Raw genomic sequence first — 27,587 nt, 5'->3', positions numbered from 1 at the left:
TTGGCAAGTGTTTATTCCAATTTTCTAGAGTAATTTTTCACCAGAATATTTATGTTTGTGTCTAAGAGTCAGGCTATCAGGTATCTAGCACAACCAGTTATATCTGGTTGGCTCATAGTGGAGTACTTAGATTTATTTTAGTACACTGACACAGCCATATTGGTACTGGTTCACTATCTGCTGGCTGGAAATAACCAAGAGTCAGGCTATCAGGTATCTAGCACAACCAGTTATATCTGGTTGGCTCATAGTGGAGGAGTACTTAGATTTATTTTAGAAACAGAGAACTTCCAGAACATATATCTTTATGAAGTCTATACACTACTTGGAAGTATATACAGTTTATATCATTATTAAAAGATCTTCACAAATGTTAAAAAATATATAATCTATATAAGAATAGCTTAAAGTTATGTATATGTGTAATTATGTAATCATATATCATAAGTCTTTCATTTTTTGTACCATTCGATGTCACATTTTTCTCCAATTAGATATTCAAATAATATTTAGGTCAATCTGATATATAGGTTTTCTCAAGAGGTTGGCAAGTGTTTATTCCAATTTTCTAGAGTAATTTTTCACCAGAATATTTATGTTTGTGTCTAACTTAATGATTCCAGAATGTAATCTCCAACTTTTCTCTTAAGTGATCCAAATATAACAGAGATAAAGTTGGTTGAATGATCACTATATTTCATAAGAAACACTCAGTGTCTGTTTTGTTGTAAATAATCTCTTACATACATAGACACTACATCTTTTCTTGCTAAAATGTGATATATTGCATTTTGAATGAATAACGTTTTAGGGCATGATCTGAGACCTACATACTATGATGAATCTAATATAAATATGTATTCTTAGTTTTCAGAAAACTAGTAAAAAGAACTTCTTTTTTCCTTTTTAAATAACTTTTATTTAATGAAATAACTTCTATCAATATGTTATTAACACTCCGGATATAAATTTCTGTATTTTCTTCTTGTGTGCAATTAGCTTTTAAAAAAGTAAAAATAATTTGCTTATAGCTTTATTTGAATTAAGATTTATAAAGTTATTACCCATAAGAAGTAAAAGATAAAAACAATTGAGAAAAATATATTTTATAAATATAGAAAACAAAACATAATATTTTACTGAAAACAGAAAAAACAATCACAAAACAAAAGTTTTAATATTGAACTCGTAATTAAAGTCATCCTGTAGCTGCTATGTATATTGTTAATATGTAACATATAGCACAAAATTCAATATAGGAACAGAGCTTGTGCGCAGGTCTCAAGAATTGCACTGTCATCCTCCCCACATAAAAAAGCTGCCAGTGTACAGCAGTACATAACGTTCAGTTGCAATCACAACTCCTTTTGGATTGATAATAGGTGGTAGGGAACTATGAATAGAGTGAATCTGTTATTTCACGTGCAGTTAATATTCTAACACATTTTATTATCAGTTTTATGAACTACAACTCGCTATTGAGGACAAAAATTGTCCTCACACACATGTATGAGTCATCTATAACACACTGGATTTACCATAATACGCATGCAAGGGTTAATAATATTAATTCTGTAATCATATGAAATTAAATACTTTAAATGAAATTGTGCATAATGTATTCTACATTGACACTTTGCAATTATACTTCCAAATCTTCATTGAGCATCCAATGAGATTCTAAAAAAGTCTCGAAGATAGATTTGTTTTTTAAGTCATTTCAACACATTAAATCTAATGCACAAGCCTCCTTTAATACTGCTCTCCTGGTACAGGTTAATAAAAAAAAACCCATAGACATGAATCAATGGTTTATAACGTTTGAGAACAGAGTTCTGATTTTTATATTGAATTTCATCAAGATGTAAATCACAGGAAAATGAAAAAACTAATGTGCCACAAAACTAATTTTTTACTTTGCAATCCAACGGGTAGGCCTAGTCAGTCAGTATGGATATTGATGTCAGGACAACACTAGTGGTCTGTTCACTAAGGTTCAGATTGTTTTTATTGTAAATAGGCTAACAATAACACATGCATATGGCCATGACAATGTGTATATCTATTTGTTTAATCAATAAAATAAGAATTTTAGATGACTTTGTAACTCACTAGCTACTAAATTAATAATTATGCATTGTACAAATCAATGTTAAACTTCTTTTTTGAAAATAAACTCACAATATTACTCCAGTAGTATGTTTTGTAGTTAAGCAGTTAACCAGTATTACATATTCAATAAGAATAGTTCTTTTCAGGAATTTTATCTAGTCTTGAAGTACATCTTTTCAATAAATACAAGCTAAGTCAGAAATAATATATTTATGGGTGTACTACATTAGAAATGTTTGATTTAAATTTTTATTAGTATTTCTTATATACTTCTAATATTTGAAAACATTTAAATTCGTTTTATAATGCATATAACGGGGCTTAATCAAATATGCAAGAATTAACTTTGTTCAATATTTCAATTTTGGCAATTATTGATAAAAATCTGCAGTTAAATTCATTAGATCTTAATTTCTTGTGATGAAGATGGTATCTATGTGTTATGATACCTTGGTTCTATGATTTGTGTCATAGTGTCTCCACCATGCATTTTTATAGTGATTCAAACATTAAGTAATTAGTAGTGTTGCCAAATAATTTCATATCAACTGACATTTGTCACTGGCTGAGCATTAGCCTCTGAAGGACTGGACAAATTTAATTTCTGCTGCCTGTCTGCACTATATCTCGAGAACAAACTGACTTATAAACTAGAAATGTTACATGAAGCTTCATTTCTATAAAGACAACACTGAGTTCATGATTCTGCATGTCACTCCAGGGGATTTGGCTGTGCATTAGCAAATATTTTTACATTGGCCTTATGGGTAACTATGATGGCAACAAGAACATAAAAAATAAATCAGTTTGTAACAAATCATATGGCATAGTAACACGTCATGTAGTCTAGCTGTCCACAAGGCATCTTGACAAAAATTTATCTGTATGCTTCAAATTTTTCATGTAACTTATTTCTATATAGATAATGAGCTCTATGATGTGTATTTTATCCATCCATGACATTCTGATGAGGGTCATTGAAGCCCATTACTCAGTAAGCTGGTACAATTTCTCTTTTACCTACGGGAGGGATGTGACAGTTTCTGAATGACTGTATGTCCACAGTATATCTCAAGAATGAAATAAGCTTTAGACTTTTGCATGAAACTTTGAACTTTGTTATACGAAACATGGTGTGATTGTAGTGTACTCCTACCTTGTTTTTATTTTAATTTTAATTTCAGTATATCAAAACGTATATGAATATTATTTATATCAAACTTGCTTATTTTGCAAATTAGAGCTAATTTCTTCACATAACAAAATTTAAGCATTAAACATTTTAGATCAGTATGATCTGTGAGCGAAGTAGGAATACCAAATTGACTCCAAATCACATACCAATAGTTAAGAACGATAGCTATGGACTAAGGAGAAAGTTGCAACAAGAGAATTTAAGACATTGTGACAATAAAAACATTAAAAATATATTTGTATCACAAACAATTGTATCACAGATTATTTTGATTTAACACGAATGTTCGTGCTCTGGTAGTAAGTAAACAGCTGCAGCAGGAAGACAGTATCATCCACCTGCAATTCTGCTAAGTTCATCTTTTTGATCATGGCTTCCACAGACTCTAGCAGAGAGCGTTCAGGAGGGGTCAGCCAATCATCCACCTGTAACAGAGGGTGGGGGTTGGTTAATTCATTGTTGTGTGGTGGAATTGAAAGTCTATACGATTTCTTAAGATGTATTACTTAATGGGCAGGCACCAGATAGATTAGTAAGTGCAAAAGGATGAATTAAATAAAATTTTTACCTTAACCCATTGAGGAAGCAATTCCTCTCTAGGACTGAATGTTTGAATTGATAATTGAATATTAATAGAATGAGTTTGGATACAGATAAATTAGTCAAATTTTCAGGACATTTTAGTTTATTTGGTTGCTCTACAATAGTGTTTGTTGCTTTCTCCAAATAATTTTTTATTTAATTGTTTTTGGTATATATTTACAAATGTTTTTAGTAAGAAAAACAAAAAATTCAAAAACATTTATCAATATTCTGTTACTTTTTTATCTGTTTAAATAATTTTTATTCAAAACAGCACAGTGTATTTTACATGGAAAACCAATTTTTATTGGATCACTTAATTATAAACCATAATAACAAAACAATCAAATTTCACTTACATTTTTTCCTTTTTGATGATTTTATGACAAGGTCCTGAATTAGTTGTCTGGAGATGAGATAAAACTGTTTGTTTTATTAAATTTTTATTATTAAAATGATAATTAAAACAAACTATTTACAATACATACAATGACCAATTGTTTACATTTTATAATTCAATTTTGTGTCAGTCTTTGAATATCTTTGATATCTCAGTATCACTGTCCAAGTATCTGTCTGCTTCTGAAGTACGCAAATTGTTTTGTTCCATAAGATAACGGAAGAACTAAAAACTCATTCAACAATTATAAACAGTTAAACAGTAACCATTGAGAACACGATATATAGAGTGTAAGCAGAACACATTGAAGTGACGAAAATGAAAGTGACAAAATATGGCAAAATGTAAATAGTAACAAACCAAGCTATTATACAAAAAACCACAAGAAAGTGCAGTTGAGGGAGGAGCCTATTTTGCCCGTGACCTTGGAGCGGCCAACGAGAACTGAGCGACGTTGCCAAAACTTGTTCCCCGCTGTAACCACAAGCCGCGCGAGTCCAGCGTTCTTAAAATACTTAATAGTAACGCTCGAAAGAAATGTTAGAGCTGTCTTGAATTAATTAATTACGTATTACAAAAATGTAATTTTACGGTCATTTAAAAAAAAAGTACATCTCTGTAGCTTATTTCCATGTTTAGTTAAATGGATTGAATTAAATTATTGAATTATATTACTCATATACGGAAGATCGTAGGATTAAAATCTTTAGCCGAAATATAAATTAAAAAGAAAAACATTAAAAAAAATACCGCAAAAAAACGTTAATTTCCCGTATTTAACAGTTAGATGATACCATTATCACTGATAAGGCATTACATGTTTGCATAGTATAATCATCTTATGCTAAATGGATTTTCAATTTGGTAAGAAAGTTATCAAATACATCTGAAATATATGTTCTTTTCCATAAATATACTTATTCAGTATATAACGGTTGGGAATTGTTGCCACAACGGTTTTGTTACGCACTTCGGTTCTCATAAATATTATAACCATTTGAAAGCATTTTTCCTACCTGGCTATTAATAGTCTTGAATCTGTGTTATGTAAAATTGTTTTCACACGTGGGTGTGATTTAAATATTTAAAACTGGCCATAGTTGAAAAATCATTACAGCACAAGTATTTTTATAATATGAATGTACTTTCTTATAAAATTCTAAAGTAACGGTTTTTTATAACATCCAATGAAATTTGAACACAGTACATAATAGATGATGTTAGACGAGTGAAAATGTGGAGGAAACGGGTGAAATACCTGTAAACAAAAGCCGCACCAGCCAGCAGTGGTGGCAATAACAGACGGATGAAGTCATACTGTTTCCAAGAAACAGCCCCTCCCTCCTTCCGGTCTGCTGACCGTCAGTCAGTGCCTATTGTCGCTTAATCAGTGGCGGTTGAAAATACTGCATTCTCTTCAATTCCAGTACGCGTATATTATTTTGTGCTGAATTTTACTGTTGATGAACGTTTTCGTGTTTTTAAGTGTTGTTTATTGGTAACTATTATAAGTGTACCGATTATTTTCTGTGTAGTGTCATTAAATTGTAATATACTTGTTATTGTGATTCCTTATTTGGACAAATGGAGTGTGATGATGTTTTTTCAAGTGCACAGCCATCCGGAAGTAAGAGCGGTAGTGGAAAAACCCTACGTAGTTGGAGAACGACGTTATTATTTACAACGTTTTAAAACTTTTTCAAAAAACTGTCGTTGACAAATTTCCGAGGAAACTCTAAACTTTAAGCAAAGTGGTAAACTGTATGCTGAGGCCTGCGGTGTAAGTGAAAGAAAACCGTTAATAAAATAAGTAAAGAAGCTAAGCTGTCCGAAGGAGATGGACCTTCATCATCAGAAATTAAGTTTTCAACGCCAGGAAAACAAAGAAGTCGAAAATCAAAAATAACAGGCTTTGATGACTTTGAAAAAGATGTTTTGAGACGAAAAACTGTCCTTTCGTACTACGACAGAGGGGGAATTTCCCACATCAAAAAGAATCACGCAGGATCTCAAACAAAAACTTGATTACAATGGATCGGTAACTTCAACAAAATAGATTATTAAGGCATGTTGGTTTCAGGTATAAGAAAACCAATGATGGTAGAAAGTTTTTATTGGAACGAAATGATATTGTAGCGGCTCGTTTAAAATTTTTGAGATCTATGCAAGAGCTTAGAGAATCTGGTGATTGTAGGCCCATATATTACCTCGATGAAACATGGGTTAATGAAAACCATTACTCGAAAATACATATGGCAGGATACGACTGAGTCTGGTGGACTAAAGGTTCCTCTCGGCAAAGGTAGAAAGATTTAATAATTTGTCATGTCGGTTCGGCAAAAGATGGGTTTTTGAAAGAATGTAAGTGGGTTGTTCGGTCTAAGACATCATCCAGTTCGGACTATCACGATGAAATGAACGCTGAATAGTTTAGAAAATGGTTTAAAAAAATTGCTATGCATTTTGGAAGAAGGCTCGATCATCGTTATGGACAATGCTCCATACCACTCAGTACTCGCGCCGAGAAAATTCCAAATTCATCGTGGAGAAAGGAAGAGATTCAAAATTGGCTGTCTCAAAAACACATTACAATACTGTATGAAAGAAACGAAACCAGAACTTATAATGAGGGTTCTCCCATATAAAACCCAACAAAAAAACTTATGAACTACTCGACGTATTAGCCAATGAAATGGGACATACAGCTGTCAGGCTCCCTCCTTATCACTGCCAGTACAATCCCATTGAAATGGTATGGCTCAAGTGAAGGGAGAGGTAGCACGTAATAATAAGACATTTAAAATAACCGACGTTGAGAAACTTGTTCATGATGCTCTGGACAAAGTGACTAAAAAAGACTGGCAATCAAGAGTTCAGCACGCAGAAGCCTTGCAGCAAGCTGATTTTGAAAATGAATGTATCCGCACAAGTGTTGTAGAGCAAATAATTATAAACTTAGCAGAAATTCTGACACGAGTAGCAGTGAGGCAGAAAGTGAAAATGAAGAAGACTCCGAGGTTTTGGCTACGATATTGCCGCCTGAGAGCGAATAAATAATATACAAGTGCAAAGGTAAGAATATTATTAAGTCAATCATGCTTTTTAACGTATTTCATTTTAAAATAGTAGGCCCTAAAAGTTATTTAGTGGAAAATTTGATTATTTCATAATTTAAAAATATAATTGTTCGATAATTTTAAAATTGATTATATTGTTATATTTTTTTAATTATTTTCAATCAAGCAACACGTCATGCAGTGTCCAATATAAGCAACATGTATATTAATTTTGTGTGTGTTTAGTAATCGTTTAAAATCACTGAAAAGATTGTTGTATCGTATGGAAATAAGCAAGTACTTTACTCTGACTAACTGACGGGACGATTTGTTTGTTTTAATCGATGGTTAGTTTGTAATAACATTAATAAACTATACAAGTAATTTAAATATAATATAGCAAACTGTCAACGCATTTTAAATATTGTTTTTCAATTACAGTAGAGTCCCGATAGTTCGAGTCTCGATAGTCCGAGGTTCCGTTAAATCCGAGCCAACACATGTAAAAAAATAAAATGTGATATTGACATATTTGTACAACACACTCGAGCGCATGTCTGTAAACTGAGTGCTAGGCTACTTGGAGAAGCCGGCAGCCTGACTCATCAGTGCCACTTCATTTGCACCGCCCCCACCCCCACCCTATTGTCAAGGCCACGGAACATCGCGCCCCCGTATTGTCTAAAAATAAATCAGTTCGTTGCTCATCACACGTTCGACTGCGGTACGGTTGTTCTAGATTACGATCGCAGTGCGCTTACCCGTCTGTTATTTTACAACGTACAGTACTTGTTTGTCTAAATATTAAGTTTTAGTAAAAAAGTATTTTCTGGAAGTGTTTATGTGTTCATTGTACAGTGAAACTATGAGTTTCAAAAAGTAAAAGAAAGTTTTGTACGATAAAAACAAAACTAGAAGCTCTTAAAAGACTTGATAAAGGTGAAACGTTAAAAAAAATTAGCTGCCGAGTACGGAGTTGGTGAAGTGACAGTTGGTGACTGGCGAAGGAATCGCGATAAAATTGAAAAATTTGCATCAGAAAAGTGCTCGGAAAAGTGTACTAATGAGCGGAAGTCTATGAAGAAAGCAGAGTATGAAAAAACTAGCGAAGCCCTATTTTTATGGTTTTGTCAACAAAGAAACAAAGGTTGTCCTATTTCCGGACCTATTTTACAGGAAAAGGCATTGTACTTTCGCAATGAAATCAATGAAAGGTGAGGAAGATTTTTACGGCAAGTGTAGGATGGCTTGACCGTTGGAAAAAACGTTATGGCGTGAGGCAGTTAGAAATTTGTGGGGAGAAACTTTCGGCGGATTCCGAGGCAGTTTGTTCAGTTCTGTGAAAAGTTAAAAAATCTTATTAAAAGTGAAAATTTAACACCTGATCAGATTTATACAACTGTGATGAAACTGGTTTGAATTTTAAAACTTTGCCATCAAAAACTCTAGCTTCACGGGAGGAAAAAGCTGCTCCGGGTCACAAAAAAAGCAAAGAGAGACTGACTGTGCTAGCCGCTTCAAACGCGTCGGGAAGCCATAAATTAAAACTAACTGTCATTGGCAAGTCTGCTAAGCCTCGTGCGTTTAAAAACATGTCTATTTCAACGCTTCCAGCAACTTATACAAACCAAAAAAACGCATGGATGGACAACACAAATTTTTAAAAAACTGGTTTTTTAGTGAGTTTGTTCCTGAAACCAAAAAGTTTTTGAAGAAAAGCAACCTACCCTCTAAAGCCATCTTAACACTTGATAACGCAGGATCACACCCAGATGAAGGGGAACTGCAATGCGATGGCATACGTACGATGTTTTTTGCCACCGAACGTGACCAGCCTCATTCAGCCTATGGACCAAGGCGTACTTGAAAACTTTGAAAAAAAAGTACAGACGCCGTCTGTTGCAATCAATGGTTTCAAACAATTGAAGGAGAGGCAACCATAAAAGATTTTCCTGAAAAAAGTCACAATCAAGGATGTTATTTATTTGGATCGCTGAAGCTTGGAGCGAAATTAAACCAGAAACAATCCAGAAATCATGGAAGAAAATCGGAGTGTGTAAAATTGAAAATGATGATGAAGATGACGATCTACCGTTAATAAATTTAATAAACAGACTTCCTGGTTGCAATGGGACAAATCAAACTGATATTGGAGAGTGGAATGAGTAGGGACGAACAGTTAGAGACAACAGACGACACCATAGTTGAGATGGTCACAGACATGACAGCTGACGGGAGTGACGAAGAAGAAAGTGTGCAGGAGACAGACCCGGCAATGACTCACAGCGACGGCTACGCGGCACTGGATGCGGCCCTGCGCTACGTAGAGCAGCAAGCAGAGGCGACAGCGGCAGACACGTTATTGCTTCGGCGGTGGAGAGACATGGCTGCCCGCAAACGCTGCAGTGTGGTGAAACAAAAAACTCTAGACAGTTTTTTTTTAAGTAAACATTGCATCTTTGGACCTCTGTAAGTAATTTCTTAATGCTGGTATTTGTAATAAAAGCATATTTCTTTTGTTTTGCCTTCAGTTCTAATTATAACCCAATTTTTCTCAAAGTGTTCCGTATAATTCGAGTTCTTCACAATTCGAGGTACATTCGGTCCCCATTCACCTCGGATTACCGGGACTCTACTGTATACTGATAAGTTTTAAATGTTCAGTATCAGTGTTAGTTGTGACAGCGCAGCGGTTTATCAGCCACAATGCGCCAGCCGTGCCGGGCGGCAGCGGCAGTTGTGTGGCAACGTCGCGCAAGCCAGTCCATTCTATTGATCGCCGCCAACTGCACTCTCTGGTAGTTCCTTGTTTACTTGAGGTTCCAGTGTGCAAACATTACAAATTGAAACGGAATAATTGCTTATAGGGATGCACAAGGGCACAAAACTGCGATCTAGCAGAAAAACAAACAAGTACGTGATCAAAATGTCACAACAAAGCGTCTAAAAAGAGCACGAGTGACGCTCGGGCAAGTTCCTCAACGGGTTAATTCACCACTGACACCACGATAATGAAGCAAAGGTGACTGAAAGTTAACTTGGAAATTTAACTATTAAAATAAACAAACTTTTAGACAAAACAAGTACATTTATAAATATTTGTTAAAAAATTGATAACATCTTCTTGGCAAAGTAGAAACTACAAAAACTAAAGAACTTTATTTTGATAATAATCTGTATATTTATTGTAAATGGATTCACACCGGTCAGTTGCTCAGCGATAACAGGTACCTACAGGAATGATCTGGTATTTCATAGCTACAAAGTTTACTGTTCACCATTTTGTGAATGAGTTTACTTAGGATTGTCTCATGGCTCAAATCGGAAAGTTCATATTTAAAGAACCAATATTTATAAAAATCAAAACAAAATATAGGGCAGTATATTTCATCAGTATTTCTAAAGGATCATTTTGTGAATGTAATTGATTTAAAAAGTAAGGCGAAGCCGAGGTAATAAGTTTGATTAAGTGTAAAGAAGGAATTTAGTTACAAACAGTACTCATTATTACACTGTGAAATAAAAACTAAAGCTAAAAACAAACATATTCAGGTAAATCACAAGTCATATTTTATTTGAACATATACTGTACTTGAGATTATATTACTAAAAAAAATTAGCTGATTAGGGGTCTGGAATCTTTTCTATTATTACACTACACAAAAACGATCCACTCCTTAACATTTTTTTTATAATCAGATAGTCAATTGTAATACTTCCCAACTTAACTAACCAGCTGATTTCTATGTTGATAGATATTGTTGATATATTGATCTGTATAGTTTCTAATGCTAACAATATAAATGTAAATTTTGGTATAGTTGAATTACTTTGTATAATATTTTTTGTAAACATTTTAACTAAGGTTTTGAAAAACCAGTGTCTTCATTAGTTTTATGCCGTGTAATGAGAAATATTGAATGTTACTCGCACAGAAATAGAGATCATCATAGAGATTAGCAAAGATCTATATCATAATACAGTAAATTATGGATCTTCAGTTGACTTTTAAGCATTTCAGGCCACTGTAGGTTGATTTCATACTCAATATCTCTGTGGTATCAAGAATTCCAAATTAGAAGATTCTTATTTTGTAAAGTAAAATATGTGTGTATCTTTTGGTGTAAGCGTTTCTTTTAATAAAAGGATAGAAAGTGTCTCCAGTGATTATGTATAAAAGTTGCCACTACCCACTACAGGTGTAAATCGATCGTTTCTTGATTGAAAACTTCCAAGACTTTGTAAGAAAATTGCCTCCCAGTTGTAAAAAATTAGTTACGTCTACAGTAAAGAATAGATAATTATGTGAAAGCAACTTTTTACGAGTTTTAAATATGGTAAAGATGCCTTAATGAGATACGTACCAACTCCTGAATCTGCTGTTCGTCAGTGCCCTGCTCCCGCATAGACTCTGCAATACCCTCAATACGCTCCTTCTTTTCGATCAATCTGCTGTTTTCATTTTTCTCAAAGTTTCGTCTAGTCAGGCTGTTGGCCAGAGCCTTATAGCAGGTGTCAAGAACCATCCTGGCCACCTGTCAAAGAAAAGTTATTAATGATGAAAAATTGAACGTTGATAAATTAGTGTAATGAACACTCTGTGTGAGTTGTCAACGTATCTCAGTGTCCATATGGCTTACATTGGGCTGTTAAGGAATAAACAACTGATATACTACTAGTTTTACCTATATCATCCTAGATAGTAAAGCAAGAAATGAAAGCTCTGACTAGTCAAGATATCTCTGTTTCCTTATGGCTACATTGGGTGTTACAGGTTAACTCGTAAGTAAATAATAGTATAAGTAAATATCATTACATTTTTACCTCATACAAATGACATTGTGTTTAAAAACAAAGATGTTTAATATTTACACATCTATTGTATTTCTTAATGAAATTACAAATAAAGAAGTTTGTCTATTGTCTATTGTCTACAGCTCCAGTGTTAAGAGTTACCAGAAGGTTTGTCGTATTTTATGCAAACTGCAAAATGTAAAGAAATAAATTATTACGATAAATGTAATAACATTTTAATTCCATATGAATGTTAAAATTTCATTGTAGTACTAAACATATTCATAGCACTTTTTTACTTCTTCTTTAAATAATGATACCTGTCTGTCATTTTATTCAAATTCATACACACTAACAACTTTGTTCACTCAACAATACCTCATTTTGCTCAATACATGACCCTCACCATTTTTAACTTCAGTATGTAATTGTAAGAATATTCATGGAGATTTGTTAACAATTTGTCTTTTTTACAAGAAATTGTTACAAAAAAGTGTTAGAAAGTAGTGTTGTAAAAGGTGTTTCAATCAATTGAAAAATTAGCATAGAAATAATGTAATTTATCTTGTTGATTAAACTAACACCAATAATTCTGACCTTTTACTTTACAAAACATTAAGAAAAACTTCTGGGTCATTGCATAAACCAAAACTTGTTAATTCATAAACGGAAAATCCATAACAGCAATAGTTCTAACGGTAGTCTGCTGTTCATCAAATCATGGTGCTTAAATCACAAAACAAACCTGAAACTTTGGGCCTTACATACATAACAAACAGCAACCTAAAATACTACAGATTGCAGGTCTTAAAATGTTAAATTTAAAGTTTTTGTTTTTTTCACTTAACAATGGCAAATGATCAAAAAGAAATACTGTTACCTTCGCATCTGTGTATAAGTAATGATTGCCACTCAGGCTATTTGAACCATTTAACAGCCAAACTAACTGATACTGGACTAAAATGGGTATGTAATGTGATATACATGTACATATAATTATTATACAAAAAGTACTTGGCCAGTTTTACCTGATTAAGGTCAACATGGAATAGAAAGTAGGTCTTATTGGGACCCGAGCTGACTGTGGGCTTTCTCAGCTCCTGCATCTGTAGGAAGTTCTCCTGCAGCAACTTATAGGTCAGATGTTTGGCCTCCTTGTCTGGAATCATGGCTAACTGTTGAATCTGGTCCTGCTCCATGTACTTCTTTGCTCTCACCAGCCTATCAACACGTCACATCCAGTAAGCCAGTGCTGGAAGCCAGTAGTTTAATTGCAGTTCAGAAGTTTTATCTCAAACTTTTTATTTTCACATTCACTTTGTGGCATAATGCTGAAATCCAGCAACTAGAAGGCCACATATTGAGGTGATGAGGTTTTGACTTTAACGTTCTCATGCTGTGTACCATTTCTAGACACTAGAAAAGTCTGATATGCCTGGATTTCCCAGAGAATCCTCCAAATCCTCCAATAGTGTGAGAATTGTGATTTGATTTTGAAATATCATAAGGCCCATACAGGTATTAGTATAGAGGTATTATACTCAAAGCTATTAAACATATTTTTAAAACAATCTATACAATTACATGTTTTGACATGATCGACTTTTACATGTTAGTGTGTGTTACTAAATCATGTAAAAACTACTGGACTGATTGTACTCAAATTTTTATGGAGATTCTTAGGATCTCTGGTGAACAAATAAGCCTATTCATATTTCGAAAAATCACTTTGGGCTATGTGCTAGTGATGGGGGAATCGAATGGTATTCAAATATAGCCTGAGTAATCAAATATTCGAATACATTAAAATGAATTCGAATAATCTTGAAGAATTGAATTAAAACCTAGAATGTTTATTCTTACAAATAGTATACAAATAAAATATTCAAGACCTGTACTCGTATTCATATGAGGTTTAAAATGAATACATATATTTAGACTCTGAAAAGAATAATTTAGGAAAGATTTGTAATTTGAACAAATAATTGCAAATTTTCGAACTTGAAAAATGTATAATTGTGTAACTATTAAATTAATAAATACATATTATTTAAGAGTTACAGTTGTAAACAATAAAAACAAATATGAATGTTTATTTCATATGGTTGTGTAAAAACAAAATATTATTGAGGTTTTATGGCTTTAGTCTATTTCTACAGTCATTGGTGACAAGACCTGCTGTAGAAAAGCCTTTCAGACGGAAGTGAAGTAGCAGATAAACAAAGATATTTCTTATGAAGTTCGTAAATAATGGGTATGACTTGTCTGCAGAAGGCTCAAAAAGCCAAAGGATTTTCCCACCTTTTTGGCTTAGGCAGTTCCAAATAATTTCTTACTGCCAAAGCAGAGCTAGCAACTTCAGTGATGAAGAAATATTTTTTTTCTTTGTGTTACTTGGCTGTCAACCCACTCCCGTAGTTGTTGTTTTCAAGCAAGTTTTTGTTTTTTTGCTTATCTGATATTCTTAATTGTTTCATCATGATTATTTTCATTGCCCTCTGCATTTTGACCTGTTGTTTGCACTGTTTTGTTTTAATGTTGTATTCTAGCTCCTCTAATACAAGTTTTTCTGCATAGGTAGCATTATGTCTATCATATCAAAGAAACTTTTCACGAATCTTGGGTTGAGAAACGTTGCTTTGGTTGCAGTTTAACGTTTTTTTTCCCACCCACCAAAACGTTTGAATATGACCTGCAGCAGCTTGTATTTAAAAGAATTTCCAGCCTCTGTTTCTGTGGAGATATTTTGTATTGCATATTGAATATTTCTTAACAAGGGTAGGACCAGAGAAATTGTAGGGAACTTCTCATCTGATAACTCTTCAGTCATTGTCTCAAATGGTTCTAGCACTTTTGAGCAATCATTTAAAACTTGCCATTCGGATGCGTCTAGAATGTCTGGTGCTTTCAGCAAGTGAGATAATGCTGCACATAGAGGTGTTCTAACTGTAAAATTCTCTGTACCATATGCAATGACGAGTTCCATCACGTAGAGACATCTTGTATGACTTTTAATTGTGGTAATTGCATTTGTTGTAGCATTTCCTTCAGTTTATCACTTGCCATGTTACTCATTTTAAAATAAGTAACTACATATTTTAATTTCTTTAAAGCATTTGTAAAAAGGATATTGTCATCAATTGCGTCTGTTACACAAAGGTTCAGAGTATGTGCGACACAGGGGACATGAGTTACTTTGAGCTGATCAATGATGGCTCCTTTGACATTTGAGCCATTGTCAGTAATGACACCTGCACCTGACTTATGTTCAACTTTAGAAAGAGTCCCTGGTTTAGCAAACAATTTTATTTGTCGAGATTTTTTGTTTCTTAGAATCGTCATTTGAAACAATTTCTTTAGTCAATGAAGAAGCAGACCTTGTTGAAGCACTATGGTTGGTTTCACACTCTCTGTGAGTACTTTGTACGGGTACAGCTACAGGATCAACATATGTAACATTACTTACGTTAATGTCTACTTCCAACAAGGTGTGTGGGTGATTTCGTTTCAAGTACATTTTCATGTTACTAGTGTTACTTTGGTATTTAAACTGTTTTTGCATATTCTACAAACTATAAAATCTTTATCTAGTTTATGAAAATGTTCCCAAATAGTTGACCTTTTGGGAGGCATATTGCAAAAGCACTAACACAAACACACACACCGAAACTTATCTAAAATAACTAAACTACAATACGGGACTGTGTAACATAAATTTCCACAACTAAGTGACTCTGAGACTGACAACTAAGTGAAATAACCAAGAAACAATAGGTTGCGGGAAAGAAGTAAGACAGGTCTAGACTTGTGTTAGAAACACTCCGCTCAGATAAAGTATTTGAATACAGGGGTGAATTCAAATACACCGTATTCGATCCTATTAAGTATTTGATTCTCCCATCACCACTATATGCACTATGAAGATGCAAAGAAACAACAAACAAATGTTATTAAAAGAAACTGTTAAATGTAATCGACTGCTCTATCATGTAGACATTGTTTTTTTATCAGCATCACTATATGTTTAATTATTTAACCATAACTATACATTTTTCTACATTTACTTGAAAGCAAAGAATAAGCTTGATCGTTACAAAACTTCTTATTTCATTTTTTCTGGAATTGCTGTTGATTACAGAGTTTATCTGGATTAAAAAGTTGTGTTTTAGGGAAAATATAATTTTAACTGAAAATTTTAGCAAAAATTAAGTATGCAATGACAATTTAATATAAAACCTCATGTCTTTTTCTAAAAATATACAATTACAGATATATTTACAGATTCTTCATAATCATCATAATCATAATTTTTATTGCCATTGATCACATTTTACATATAATGAAATAGTCATGTATTAATAATAATAGACATAATAGAAAAAATAGAATAAAATATTTTCTTGTATATTTCTTGTATCTTTACTCTGAATAAACAGTCTATAGTCAAATATATTCGAAGATTGAGCTCAAAAAATAAAATAACTTATAAATAATAAATTACCTAAAGATGCGAGCTGCTTTAGCTCCAAATCTCTGGTCGACAATGTTGTCTATGGCATTACAAGTCAGGATGTGAATAGCTTTGGTCATGTTCACCTCTATCATCCCACTACTGCTCTCAAGCCTGGTTACAAACCCAGTTGACTCCTCTGTAACAGTAGCAACAATAGGACGTATGGTTTTGTCTATTGCATTACAAGTAAGAATGTGAATGGCTTTGATCATGTTTATCTGTATCATCCCACTACTGCTCTCAAGCCTGGTTACAAACCCAGTTGACTCCTCTGTAACAGTAGCAACAATAGGACGTATGATTTTGTCTATTGCATTACAAGTAAGAATGTGAATGGCTTTGATCATGTTTATCTGTATCATCCTACTACTGCTCTCAAGCCTGGTTACAAACCCAGTTGACTCCTCCTCTGAACAATGTCCTTATAAAACTCGTAAATTGTTACAGGTTTTCAAACTCTTATCAAATGATAATACGAATTCCACTAGCCCAATTTCAATGTTTCTTCATGAGGATGCAAGGCAATTTGCCTTATCTACATGTTATGTTTTTAGCTTCTCTGGAATTCGGCTGTCAAACTTTATTAGATCACAAAAAAAGTTTTGAATTTATCTTCCTGTAAATTTACAGGGTGTTAAAAAATCTATAAAATCAGCCTTAACACATTGAGTGTGGAAGTTACATCAGTGTAACATCCGATTAGAATAACCATGAAACTCAGTTTCAAGGTTAAGTTCACCCTAGTTTGGCCCAATTTTGCATCAATACTCTGCAAAATAAATGTGGAATAATGAGTCATCTTCCGTTCTGAGTAATCGTGATCAGTTTCAGGGGCTGCTCTACAAAACCCACAGGACTCAAGCCTGGTTGAGTCAAATGACAGTTTTAAGAATCTTTCACAAAAACAATATGCACCCCTACAAGATATCGATACATCAAGAGCTTAGCAAAGATGATTATCTTTAGCGTATCAATTTTTGGATTTCAGTGGACTCAAAATAAACTAGGTCTACTAACCGATGATCTTCAGGTATTGGTCAAAATATTGGGCAAGGTAAGCATTGCCGGAGAGCTTGGTCAGGGCATCTCGCAGCTCTACTAAAGGAACAGCGTTGGACTGCGGAGCCCAGGCGTCTGTGCGCAGATACATGAGGCGCAGCAGCTCCCCAGTCAGTTGAGCAGCATTGGAGTCAAACCTCCGCTCAATGGCTGAGATCATCAGATCATCCCTGGTACATTACACAAAATAGATGAATAAATAATATATTCTTTGACAAAATAATAAAATAAAAATAAACTATTCAGTAATAAAACTTTAGAAATATATCAAGAAAATAAGGAGAATAATTAGTATTTTAACCCTTTTACTGCTGGCTTCCCTACTGCAGCTACATTATATTATTACGGATTCAAGTAACAGTGCTCACAACATTAAGAAAAATTTAAACGTTACACGTAAATTTAAAAAATGATGACATATTGCAACAGAAAATTTTTTGGTGACTTCTTACAAAAGTATAACGGTACCTTTTTATCACTATTCCAGAAGCAAAGTAAAAAAAATAGGTATTCATACCAGGTATGCCCACTTTAACGTCCAATTTCTTGATAGCATGGAAGGCAATTGGGAGAGTGAATAAAGATGACTGTCCTCTCAATTCTCGTATTTTGCGAGTGCCTACTCAGGTTCAGTTATTACAACACACAGATTTGCTCAAACAATGAGTGTGCTCTCATTTTGTGAGTTAGGTAATTATTTGTCAGTGCCTACTCGACTACACTGGTGAGTGACAACATAGTGTTTCATGATCACTAAAGCATACTCAACAATAATCACGAATAAAATTGTGTCAGACTTTCAGTGTGCACTAATTCCTATTGTATCCCTGACTACAAGCATCAGCCGATTGAGTCTTTTGCGAGAGTAAGACAATGATGGGGCCAACTTTCATAAAACTGTTTTCAATTACTATAAACAATACTTAGTTTATTTTAAGGGATATTGAAGAAGGCATGTTTTGGAATTTTCATGGTTTAGTTTGACCAAAATTCAAAATTAAACCTTAATTAAAATAAAAAATACATTAGGAAAGTGTATCCAACAACAACCTCGAAAGAGTACTGATCCAACAAAAAAGAGCTGTAAGATGTCTTGCAGGCCTTAGATACCGAGAAAGCTGCAGAAATGCCTTCAAAGAGCTGAAGATTCTTACAGTAACTGCACTCTACATCCGTGATGCTATTCTCCATGCCATTTCAACAAGCCAAACCAGACATAGAGACATACATCATCACAACACTCGAAATGCAGCAAGTTTTACTCTGCCACCACATCACCTAAGTCTGTACGAGAAAAAACCATCCTACAAAGGAGCACTTCTCTACAACCATCTGCCCGAAGAACTCAAAAAAGAACCAGCACAACGCCTCAAGATCCAGCTCACAACATGGTTACAAGACCGACCTTTCTACACTGAAAAAGAACTTTTTGACAACCAGCTCTTCTTTTAACAAACTGACTGTAAAATAAAAAAATGTTTTACGCATGTACTATTCTCAATGAATACGTAAATAAAGATTATTGTCTATTGTCTATTGAAAGACATTTTACTTTTACTTCACAAACTACAACAGGTACGATTTTTTTATGTAATGACCTTTTCAAAAGTAAATTATTTTAGTTATTCAATCGCTTTTGTTTTATGAATGATTTCTAAAGGTTCTTGAGATATGGTTGCCAAAGGAGATCATACACCTCGCAAAGTTCCCAGCAATGTTGTCGACTACACTGGGGGCAGACAACATCGTGTTAAATGACCAATACCAGTGCACTCAACAATAATCAAGAATAAAATGTGTTAGGCTTTCAGTGAATGCTTAACCCTTCTATTGGCACCTAGACTAGAGTGGGCATTCACCTTTTAAGTTCGAAACTTTATTTAATTGAAATTGAGACTTGACTGATATTTGAAAATGAGCTCTTAGGTTGTTGGTTCTCAAGCTTACACTTACTTCTTATAATGCACGTCTATTTAAATAAGATTTGTAAGAATCATTAGTTAACTTCATTAAGTCAGAGTGGTGATCCTGTGTTTCAGCAGTATTGGTGAGGTTGGCCATCAGTTACACAACATTTACCAATTCCTCTTCCAGCACACTATAATTAACTATCACCAGAAAGGATAAAAGCATTATATCCTCAAGTGAACTCATCTGGTTTTTGGTTCATCCAAGGAATTCTGTTTGAGCCGATCTAGACACCAAGCTTCCATTTTCTTGCAAGTTGTATGATTTTTTTTAAACATAAATTTTTTGGTAATATAAACATTTGAAGGATCTTATCCTACTTTAAATGTAATGCTTTATCATATGTATGAAAAATACTTTTAAGTTTGTTTGCTGTTTTATATTTTTGCTCTTTTCTCTGGCTGTGGTGAAAGAACTTGCCACACACCAATACGACCCACCTAGCATCCTGATGAAAGCGGTCGAAGTTGAATGCGCCAATAGATGCCCTTGTCACCAGGGTCCTCTTCCTCCAAGCCTTGTAGTAACAATGAGAGCCGTTTCATATTGAGCTGTGGTGGCAAGAACAGCTCTGGCTCTGCGACTCCCAGCATAGGCACCACATCTCCTTCCTCATCCACAGGGTGGGGGCAGCGCATAATATACTGCATCTGCACTAGCACTTGAATCTTGTCTCGCAGGTATGGAAGGTCTCCGTTCAGTGACATCTTCTCTACAAACGTGTGGAAGCAAAGGTGTTATTATTATCTAGATCTAGCAATGGCTCAATGATTTTCAATTTGAAAGTGATTTCACTTCAAAATTTTATTTAGGTTTTGATGCAATATAGAGACATCACATCAAATTTAAGTATACTATAAAGCCTTAGACATCATAGTAATTGGCCAGTGTCTTGGGGAGGTCACCTTGGATAGGAGGGATTAGTGTTACGTATTGGCGACATGTGAAGCAATACAGTAAAGTGTATATTGGTAGTACTCCAAATCAGTTTTGGGTAGGATAATTTTTTTAACATCTGAGTTACACCCTCTTATGATAACTTCCTTGAAGATAGATACAGAAAAAGATATGTTGGTCATTAGACCATTAGACATTTTTGGGAAGGGTGTTAAAAATATAAAGATCTTAGTTGAAAACTTGAAAATCCTTGTTTCATAAACAAGTAATTTTGTATCATTATTATAGCAAATATAATTATTGCTAGTTATATTATTTGAGAAAAGCTAAGTCAGTTAGTACATATTAGTACTACATTTATTATGTTATAAATTGTTTCTTATAAAACATATTTTTGATATGAATTAATTATTGTAGATGTGTCCAATGCACTTAGTAAGTAAAACAATTTTAATATAACCTAATTTGGAGGATTTTCATTTATATTTTTTTCTTTTTTCCAAATTTATGTTCTAAACCTATAAAAATGTCTTAATGCAATATTAATAAATAACAACAATTAAATACATCTAGCCTCAAGACGTCTTTTAATTTAAAACCAATAATATATACATATTTACTACTGGATGTTATACTCCTAGGTAACGACCAGCCCACCTTATTAAGACCACATGTTTAATATATATTTCTAAATTAAATACTTTTTGTCGTTACCATGGTAAATAATTTTGTTTAGTTGTTTCCATGAAATCGTTCAGTCAGAAAGTTTTGAATAATGAATGGTTGAATCTTCATACTCTAATTATTGTCTATGTTCAGTATGTTCTTGTTTATTATTGACTCAAAGATTAAACCATTATTTTAACCCTAGATAATATGTCAATTGATTCATTTGGTGTTGACAGCAAAAGCATGATTACCAGTCACAAAACTTTTAACTATACATTGATCGAAAGCCTTTGATATTTTAAAATTCTTTTTCTCATTGTCATGTGTGTTATTTCCCAAGGTGTGATTTTGTTCTTAACTTTAGTGCAGTAGAGGTTGTTATTTTTAAACAAAAATTTTTTTCATAAGGTTTTTTTATTATGATTGCACACATTTTTATTGTATACTGTTAATTATAATACTTAAAATAGGAGATCCTTGCAGCTCAAGTGATATTCTGGCCATACTAATGGAATCTGACGTGACCGACTGTAAAATTTGTTTCATTTTGTTTTCTTTATTGTTAATTTTGAAGCAAAAACTTGACACTTGACTTCTACACTGTTCTTTGTACAGCTAACATCATAAAAAGGTAAAGAAATCCACATTACTTTGCATAAAAATCAGTAATTTTATGTTTATTTTATTGTTTTGCTTAGCAACAAAATGGGTAAACAATTACCACTTTGCACTTTTTTCAATAAATATAAAAGTCATTACCATTTTTTTCTGAACCCCATAACAATATATATATTTTTGTATTCACAACTAAATTTCCTACAGTTTGTCTGTTTTGGTTTATTTTTATGTCATATTTTATTGTGATGTAGATTTTATATGTAAACACATTAATTTTTAATATTATTATTATTTATACATACACTACAGTTAATTTTTTTAATGAAATTTATACATTGAATAGAAAATCCAAATTTTGTGAATCGTGGGTGATTGATTCTTTGGAAAGGGTGAAGAAATCTGTCAACTCTTAAACTGGTGTTGATCCAAATCAATCCTGTAGTGGTGGTCAACATTAAAATATTGATCTGATAAGCACCCGTTTTAATACTTCATATAATAAATAAGTCAACACTAGCACCATTAATTATATACCACTTCAAACAGAAAAATTGGGAATTTCGAAGGTGAAATTTGTTTTGCTGTTTGGTGACAGTTTTTGAATCCAGTGAGTCTGTTTTGGTGTAGTTGCCATAAGTATATATTTCACAAGATAGTGTACTTTTAAACAAGTATTATTTATCTTTTTATATCAATATGTAGCGTTTTTATTAGTATTTTTATGGCTTTATATGTGATATGTTGTAATTAGTATGCCTAGGTCAACCTAGGCTATTGTGTATGCAGTGGAAGAGTTTGGGAGTAGCAATTTATTAGAGATATATCATGGGCATGGTTCATTATATTGTTTTATTGCTTGTTTTTATTTGTTTTGTGGGTTTATTATTTGTTTTAGGCTCTCATTTCAGTAATGTACTGTACCAAAATTTTGCTGATATGTCATGTGACATTCCACTTGTTGACCTTTTAGACTCAGACAACCTAAGTTCCCTTTATGCTTCATAGAACCCCAAACTAAGCCAATATTTCAGCACAAGTTCAAAGTTAGTATTTATTTATTGTAAAGTTAACATAATCAGTGAAATATTGCCATATCTCAATTTATAAAAGAAGAAACTTTTGACTTCTCGAAATCTGTCCCTCTCAACACCACTTTACAACTATGCACCTACGAGCCTGAATCTCCAGGATACGAGGTAATAATTATTAATTATTGCATAATTCTCTATATTTTGGGATATTTTCGAAGCATGGAGCAAAAATTATATTTTTTGATAACATTTTAAACCAATTGTATCCATAGTAACAAATTTAGCCTTTCATGTCCTATTTGTGATTTTTTAAATAAATTATTTTTTCTTCAATAGAACCTGGATACCATTATGTTATATATTTTTTGAAACTAGATAACATTAAGAATAAATGGCTATCTTAGATTCTAATATTTATTACACCATTACACTTCACCAGATACATCGTACCACTTTTCAAAAATAAATAAATTGGTTATTAATTAATTTATTGTATTGTAATACATTTAATTCTTTAAATTTTTGTGTATTTTAGAAACATTGCTTTTAAGAATTACATTTTTTGTACATTTTTGAAAATAATCGTACCCTTAGTAACAAATTTAGCCTTTCACGTACTATACGTGGATCTTACAGGGATATCTGGATACCATTATATTTCTTCTCAAACAAAATAAAATGAAGATTAAATTGGCTCTTAGATTCTAATATTTGTTATATTATCACACTTTAAAAGGTGCCATTCCACCACTTATCAAAAATTTTAAAAAATGTCTGTATAACCATTATACCGCCAAGAGCCGATTAGATTGGCTCTGCAGTTTGATCGTAAAACCGCCCGTGCATATCGACTCAAAACCGCCGGGGGCCAATGTGATTGGCCTGTGTATATGGACTCAAAACCGCCGAAGGCTGATATGATCGGCTTATTATTATAATTATTTTTTTCGGTTACTATGGGTATTAAAATTTAATATTTTAATCTGTTATAATGAGTAACTAGAACTACAATATATGTAACCAGTGTCAAAGGACAGATTTTCTTTTATAGCATATTTTGTGAAAAAATTAATAATTTAAATAAAAGTGTTATAAAAAAATTATTTTAAATTTATTTAGACTGAAATTATCAAGAAAGGTTGTTTAGATGGTACCCTTCAACAAAATGCATAAGCTATTAGGGTAATAAATACTTTAAAATATTTTTTCTAGGTATAAAAATAAAAATTGTATAAGAAATAAAAAAAGTTAAATACAGCCGACTCTCGATAATTCAAACATTCGATAATTCAAAACTCTTGGTAATTCGAACGAAAAGGCCGGTCCCTTGAAAAACCCTAGCTATTTCGAAATTTTTCAATGCATTTTGATACACTCGGTATTTCGAACTTACCGCAGAGGACAGACTAATTTTGAACACGCAGTAATTCGAAGACTTGTCGGCGGAACTCTCTATAATTCGAAATGACGTAAACGAATTGAGGTTAGGCCGATACAGAACACGCAGTAATTCGAAGTTCACTCGACAGAACTCTTTGTAATTCGAATTGAGAGTCGGCCAGTGGGAAACACGCATTTCAACTTATTCCTGTCATAACAAGAAACTTTGCATCCTGTGTCCCAGAGCATACTCTTTGCAGTGTTGGTTATGTTTGTGCCGTGTTGTGTGGAAGTCGTGTTTGTTGTGTGTAAGAAGTGTTTGTCGTGATGGCTACTAAGCAAAAAATATAAATGTCTTTCTCTTTCGGAAAAGAAAGAAGTGATCGCGGCGGTAGAAAGTGGTAAAGCGAAGTCGGAAGTTGCAAAAACATTTCAAATCCCTGCGAGTACCTTGTCTACCATTCTAAAAAATAAACAAGAAATAGTTGAAGTGAGTTCCGTAGCAGGAAGAAAAAGAACGACAAAAGGTGAATATCCTAGATTAGAAGAGTGTTTAGTCACATGGCTTAGACAGTGTAGAGATAAAAATGTTCCTGTTGGAGGTTCGCTTTTAAAAGAAAAGGCAAAGGCATATGCTAAAGAGCTTGGCATCCCCAGCTTTGCAGCAAGCGAAGGCTGGTTGACTAATTTCAAAAAACGTAATGGTATATTTTTTAAAAAGGTTTGTGGGGAAAGCGCTAGCGTTAGCGACAGTGTGTGTTCCGATTGGCGTGCAGAGTTGTCCAGCTTAACAGAAAGTTATGAACCACACAACATTTTTAACACCGACGAGACCGGCTTATTCTTTAAATGCATGCCGGACAAGACATTTACATTTAAAGACGAGAAATGTCACGGAGGGAAACATAGTAAGGAAAGGTTAACTCTTCTGTTGACTGTTAACATGGATGGTTCCGAAAAATTGAAGCCCCTCCTCATCGGGAAAGCAGCAAAACCTAGGTGTTTTAAAGGTATCCAGTCACTCCCGTAACCTACCCCTCGAACAAAAAGGCGTGGATGACAACGGAGTTGTTTAACGAGTGGTTAAATTCATTGAACAGCGACATGAAAAAACAAAATCGTGAAATCCTCTTATTCCTTGATAACTGTTCAGTTCATAACAACCCTCCAAATCTCTCGAATGTGAAACTTCACTTTTTTCCACCAAATACAACATCCAAGTTGCAGCCTCTAGACCAAGGCATAATTCAAAACTTCAAAGCATTTTACAGACATGAAATAGTCAAGATTGTCCTGGATGGAATTGACAGTAATGAAACTCCAAACATCCCTATTCTCACAGCCATGTTGATTGTTGAAAAAGTGTGGAAAAGTGTGAGTCAAACGACAATATTTAACTGTTTTCGTAAGTCTGGAGGCACGAATCAACAAGAAAAAGCAATCAAAGATAACAGATTTTTTCAATTAATCATTAGAAATTAATGTTCTTTAAGTTTTGTTAGTTTGCCGTATGACATGGTGTGTTTAATAAAAAAACTCTTGATAATTCGAATAGTTTTCTTTTCCTCTCAATAAATCAAAACTCTCGGTAATTCAAAACTCTCACTAATTCGAATTTTTTTGCATGTCCCGCCAATTTCGAATTATCGAGAGTCGACTGTATAATAGGATTTTAATTTTTTATTATTGATATATAATACACAATTTAGTGCAGAATTTATTTGCCTTCAATACCAAAATAATTATGCAGATTTCTCAATTATTAGTGGATTAATTAAAATTTTACTAAAACTGTGGAAGTTGTCAATTTTGGCCTTGGCGGTTTTGACGACTAGAGACACAATTGAGGTGGCAGTTTTGAGTGACACATTACAAAATGCATGTGGCGGTTTCTGATGCGAATAAGCGAAATTAGTCTGGCTGTCAAAGGGTTAATTATTTATACCACAATTATCTCCACATTCCCCTGAAAAATTACACATATAGGTTTATAAGATAAATTAATTAAAATACATTTAAAGTATGGCTACGAAACGCTAAAAAATGGCCTGCCATCATGGGGAAAAATGACCGACAGTCATGGGTTAACTGGGATGATGCTTCTAGTAAGCCATGGGAGAAAACAGGGAGACATTGACATAACCCATACACAGTTACACAGTTTAATCCTGATTTAAAAACTTATATTAAAATTCAAATTGTTTTAAATTACAATTATTACCTTCCTTAATTCTAGTGGCCACCCTTAGGATGATGTTTGTTGCTGTGTCAAAACCAAACCTTAAGAGCTCCTCCAGCAACAGACTTGATTCCTCATCCACTCTGTTCTTGATTTGGAGTATATACCTGTAAGTCAACTTTAAACTATTATTCACATAGACTCCAATTAACCTATAGGCCTACTATACTGGAAATGTCATAAATAGTAGCAGCTTAGAAATTACCTACAGTAGAATGCTTTTTTGAGACATACACAGATAGATCTTGTTAACATTAGGCTATAATATTCCAAAATCTTACAAACATTATCTTTAACCCATGAGAGGTACCCTTATTATATGAAACCTACCAAACATAGTTGGTCTAATGAAAAGTTTTTTTATTAAATGATAAATCCTTCCGATACTTAACAAGTTCTCCACTGACTATATGACATATTCTTTTCAGTCGAACACAGTATGATTTATAAATAGACATGTCTGTGGGGGGAAGGGGAATACCACCCTGCATACTTTGTTAGTTGGCATCTCGACAGGCGTTAGTGCAGTCGTTAGATAGCATCTATGCACTAGACCGATCCCGTTAGTGCTTCGTGTTAGTGCATGCGTGTTAGTGTCAACACAATGTTTAGTTCGATATCGTTATTTGAATGAGTGTGTTTTATGACTCTACTATTTATGGTAGTGACAACGAATCTGATGCTCAGTTAGAGCACTCGACACACAATACAGACACTGAACAGTTTGGTGAAAGTGATGTGGAGCCAGAAAATTGAGCTTCAACCTTACAACTCAGGTGTTTTTGCTAGCTGTTTTCCTGTCAGGAAAATAAGATTTACGCTGTTTAAGTGTCCAGCTTGTTCAAGGTTATTGGAAAATATTGCGAAAACCATGCAGCTATACAAGAGACCTGTTATGTACGTGGATAGGACGGGACCCACTGGTTAATGAGAATTTACTATCTTCAAATCAGCACTTAGCAATAGTTACTTATTATGATAATTGAATTTTCATCACTCTTGTGGATGACTAACAGTTTTATTAACAGAGATTCACCCTTTAAAAATACGATCTTTTGAAATAATAAGCCTGAA

General features: G+C 33.5%; 1 protein-coding gene across 1 annotated transcript in view; it reads right to left on the bottom strand.

Moving 5' to 3' along the window:
• Nucleotides 1–3,517: 3,517 nt before the first annotated feature.
• Nucleotides 3,518–27,587, bottom strand: part of LOC124359653 (DNA-directed RNA polymerase III subunit RPC3-like) — a 36,726-nt gene continuing 12,656 nt past the window's right edge. The window contains 8 exon segments of the mRNA XM_046812574.1: nt 3,518–3,732; nt 11,710–11,880; nt 13,168–13,360; nt 16,641–16,788; nt 17,670–17,881; nt 20,120–20,220; nt 20,222–20,391; nt 26,496–26,620. Of these exon segments, the coding sequence (XP_046668530.1) occupies nt 3,571–3,732; nt 11,710–11,880; nt 13,168–13,360; nt 16,641–16,788; nt 17,670–17,881; nt 20,120–20,220; nt 20,222–20,391; nt 26,496–26,620 (1,282 nt within the window). The 3' untranslated portion in view covers nt 3,518–3,570.

This window comes from Homalodisca vitripennis, chromosome 4 (genome assembly GCF_021130785.1).
Source record: "Homalodisca vitripennis isolate AUS2020 chromosome 4, UT_GWSS_2.1, whole genome shotgun sequence".
Classification (NCBI taxonomy): Eukaryota; Metazoa; Arthropoda; class Insecta; order Hemiptera; family Cicadellidae; genus Homalodisca; species Homalodisca vitripennis.
This window is presented reverse-complemented; position numbering and strand designations above follow the sequence as displayed.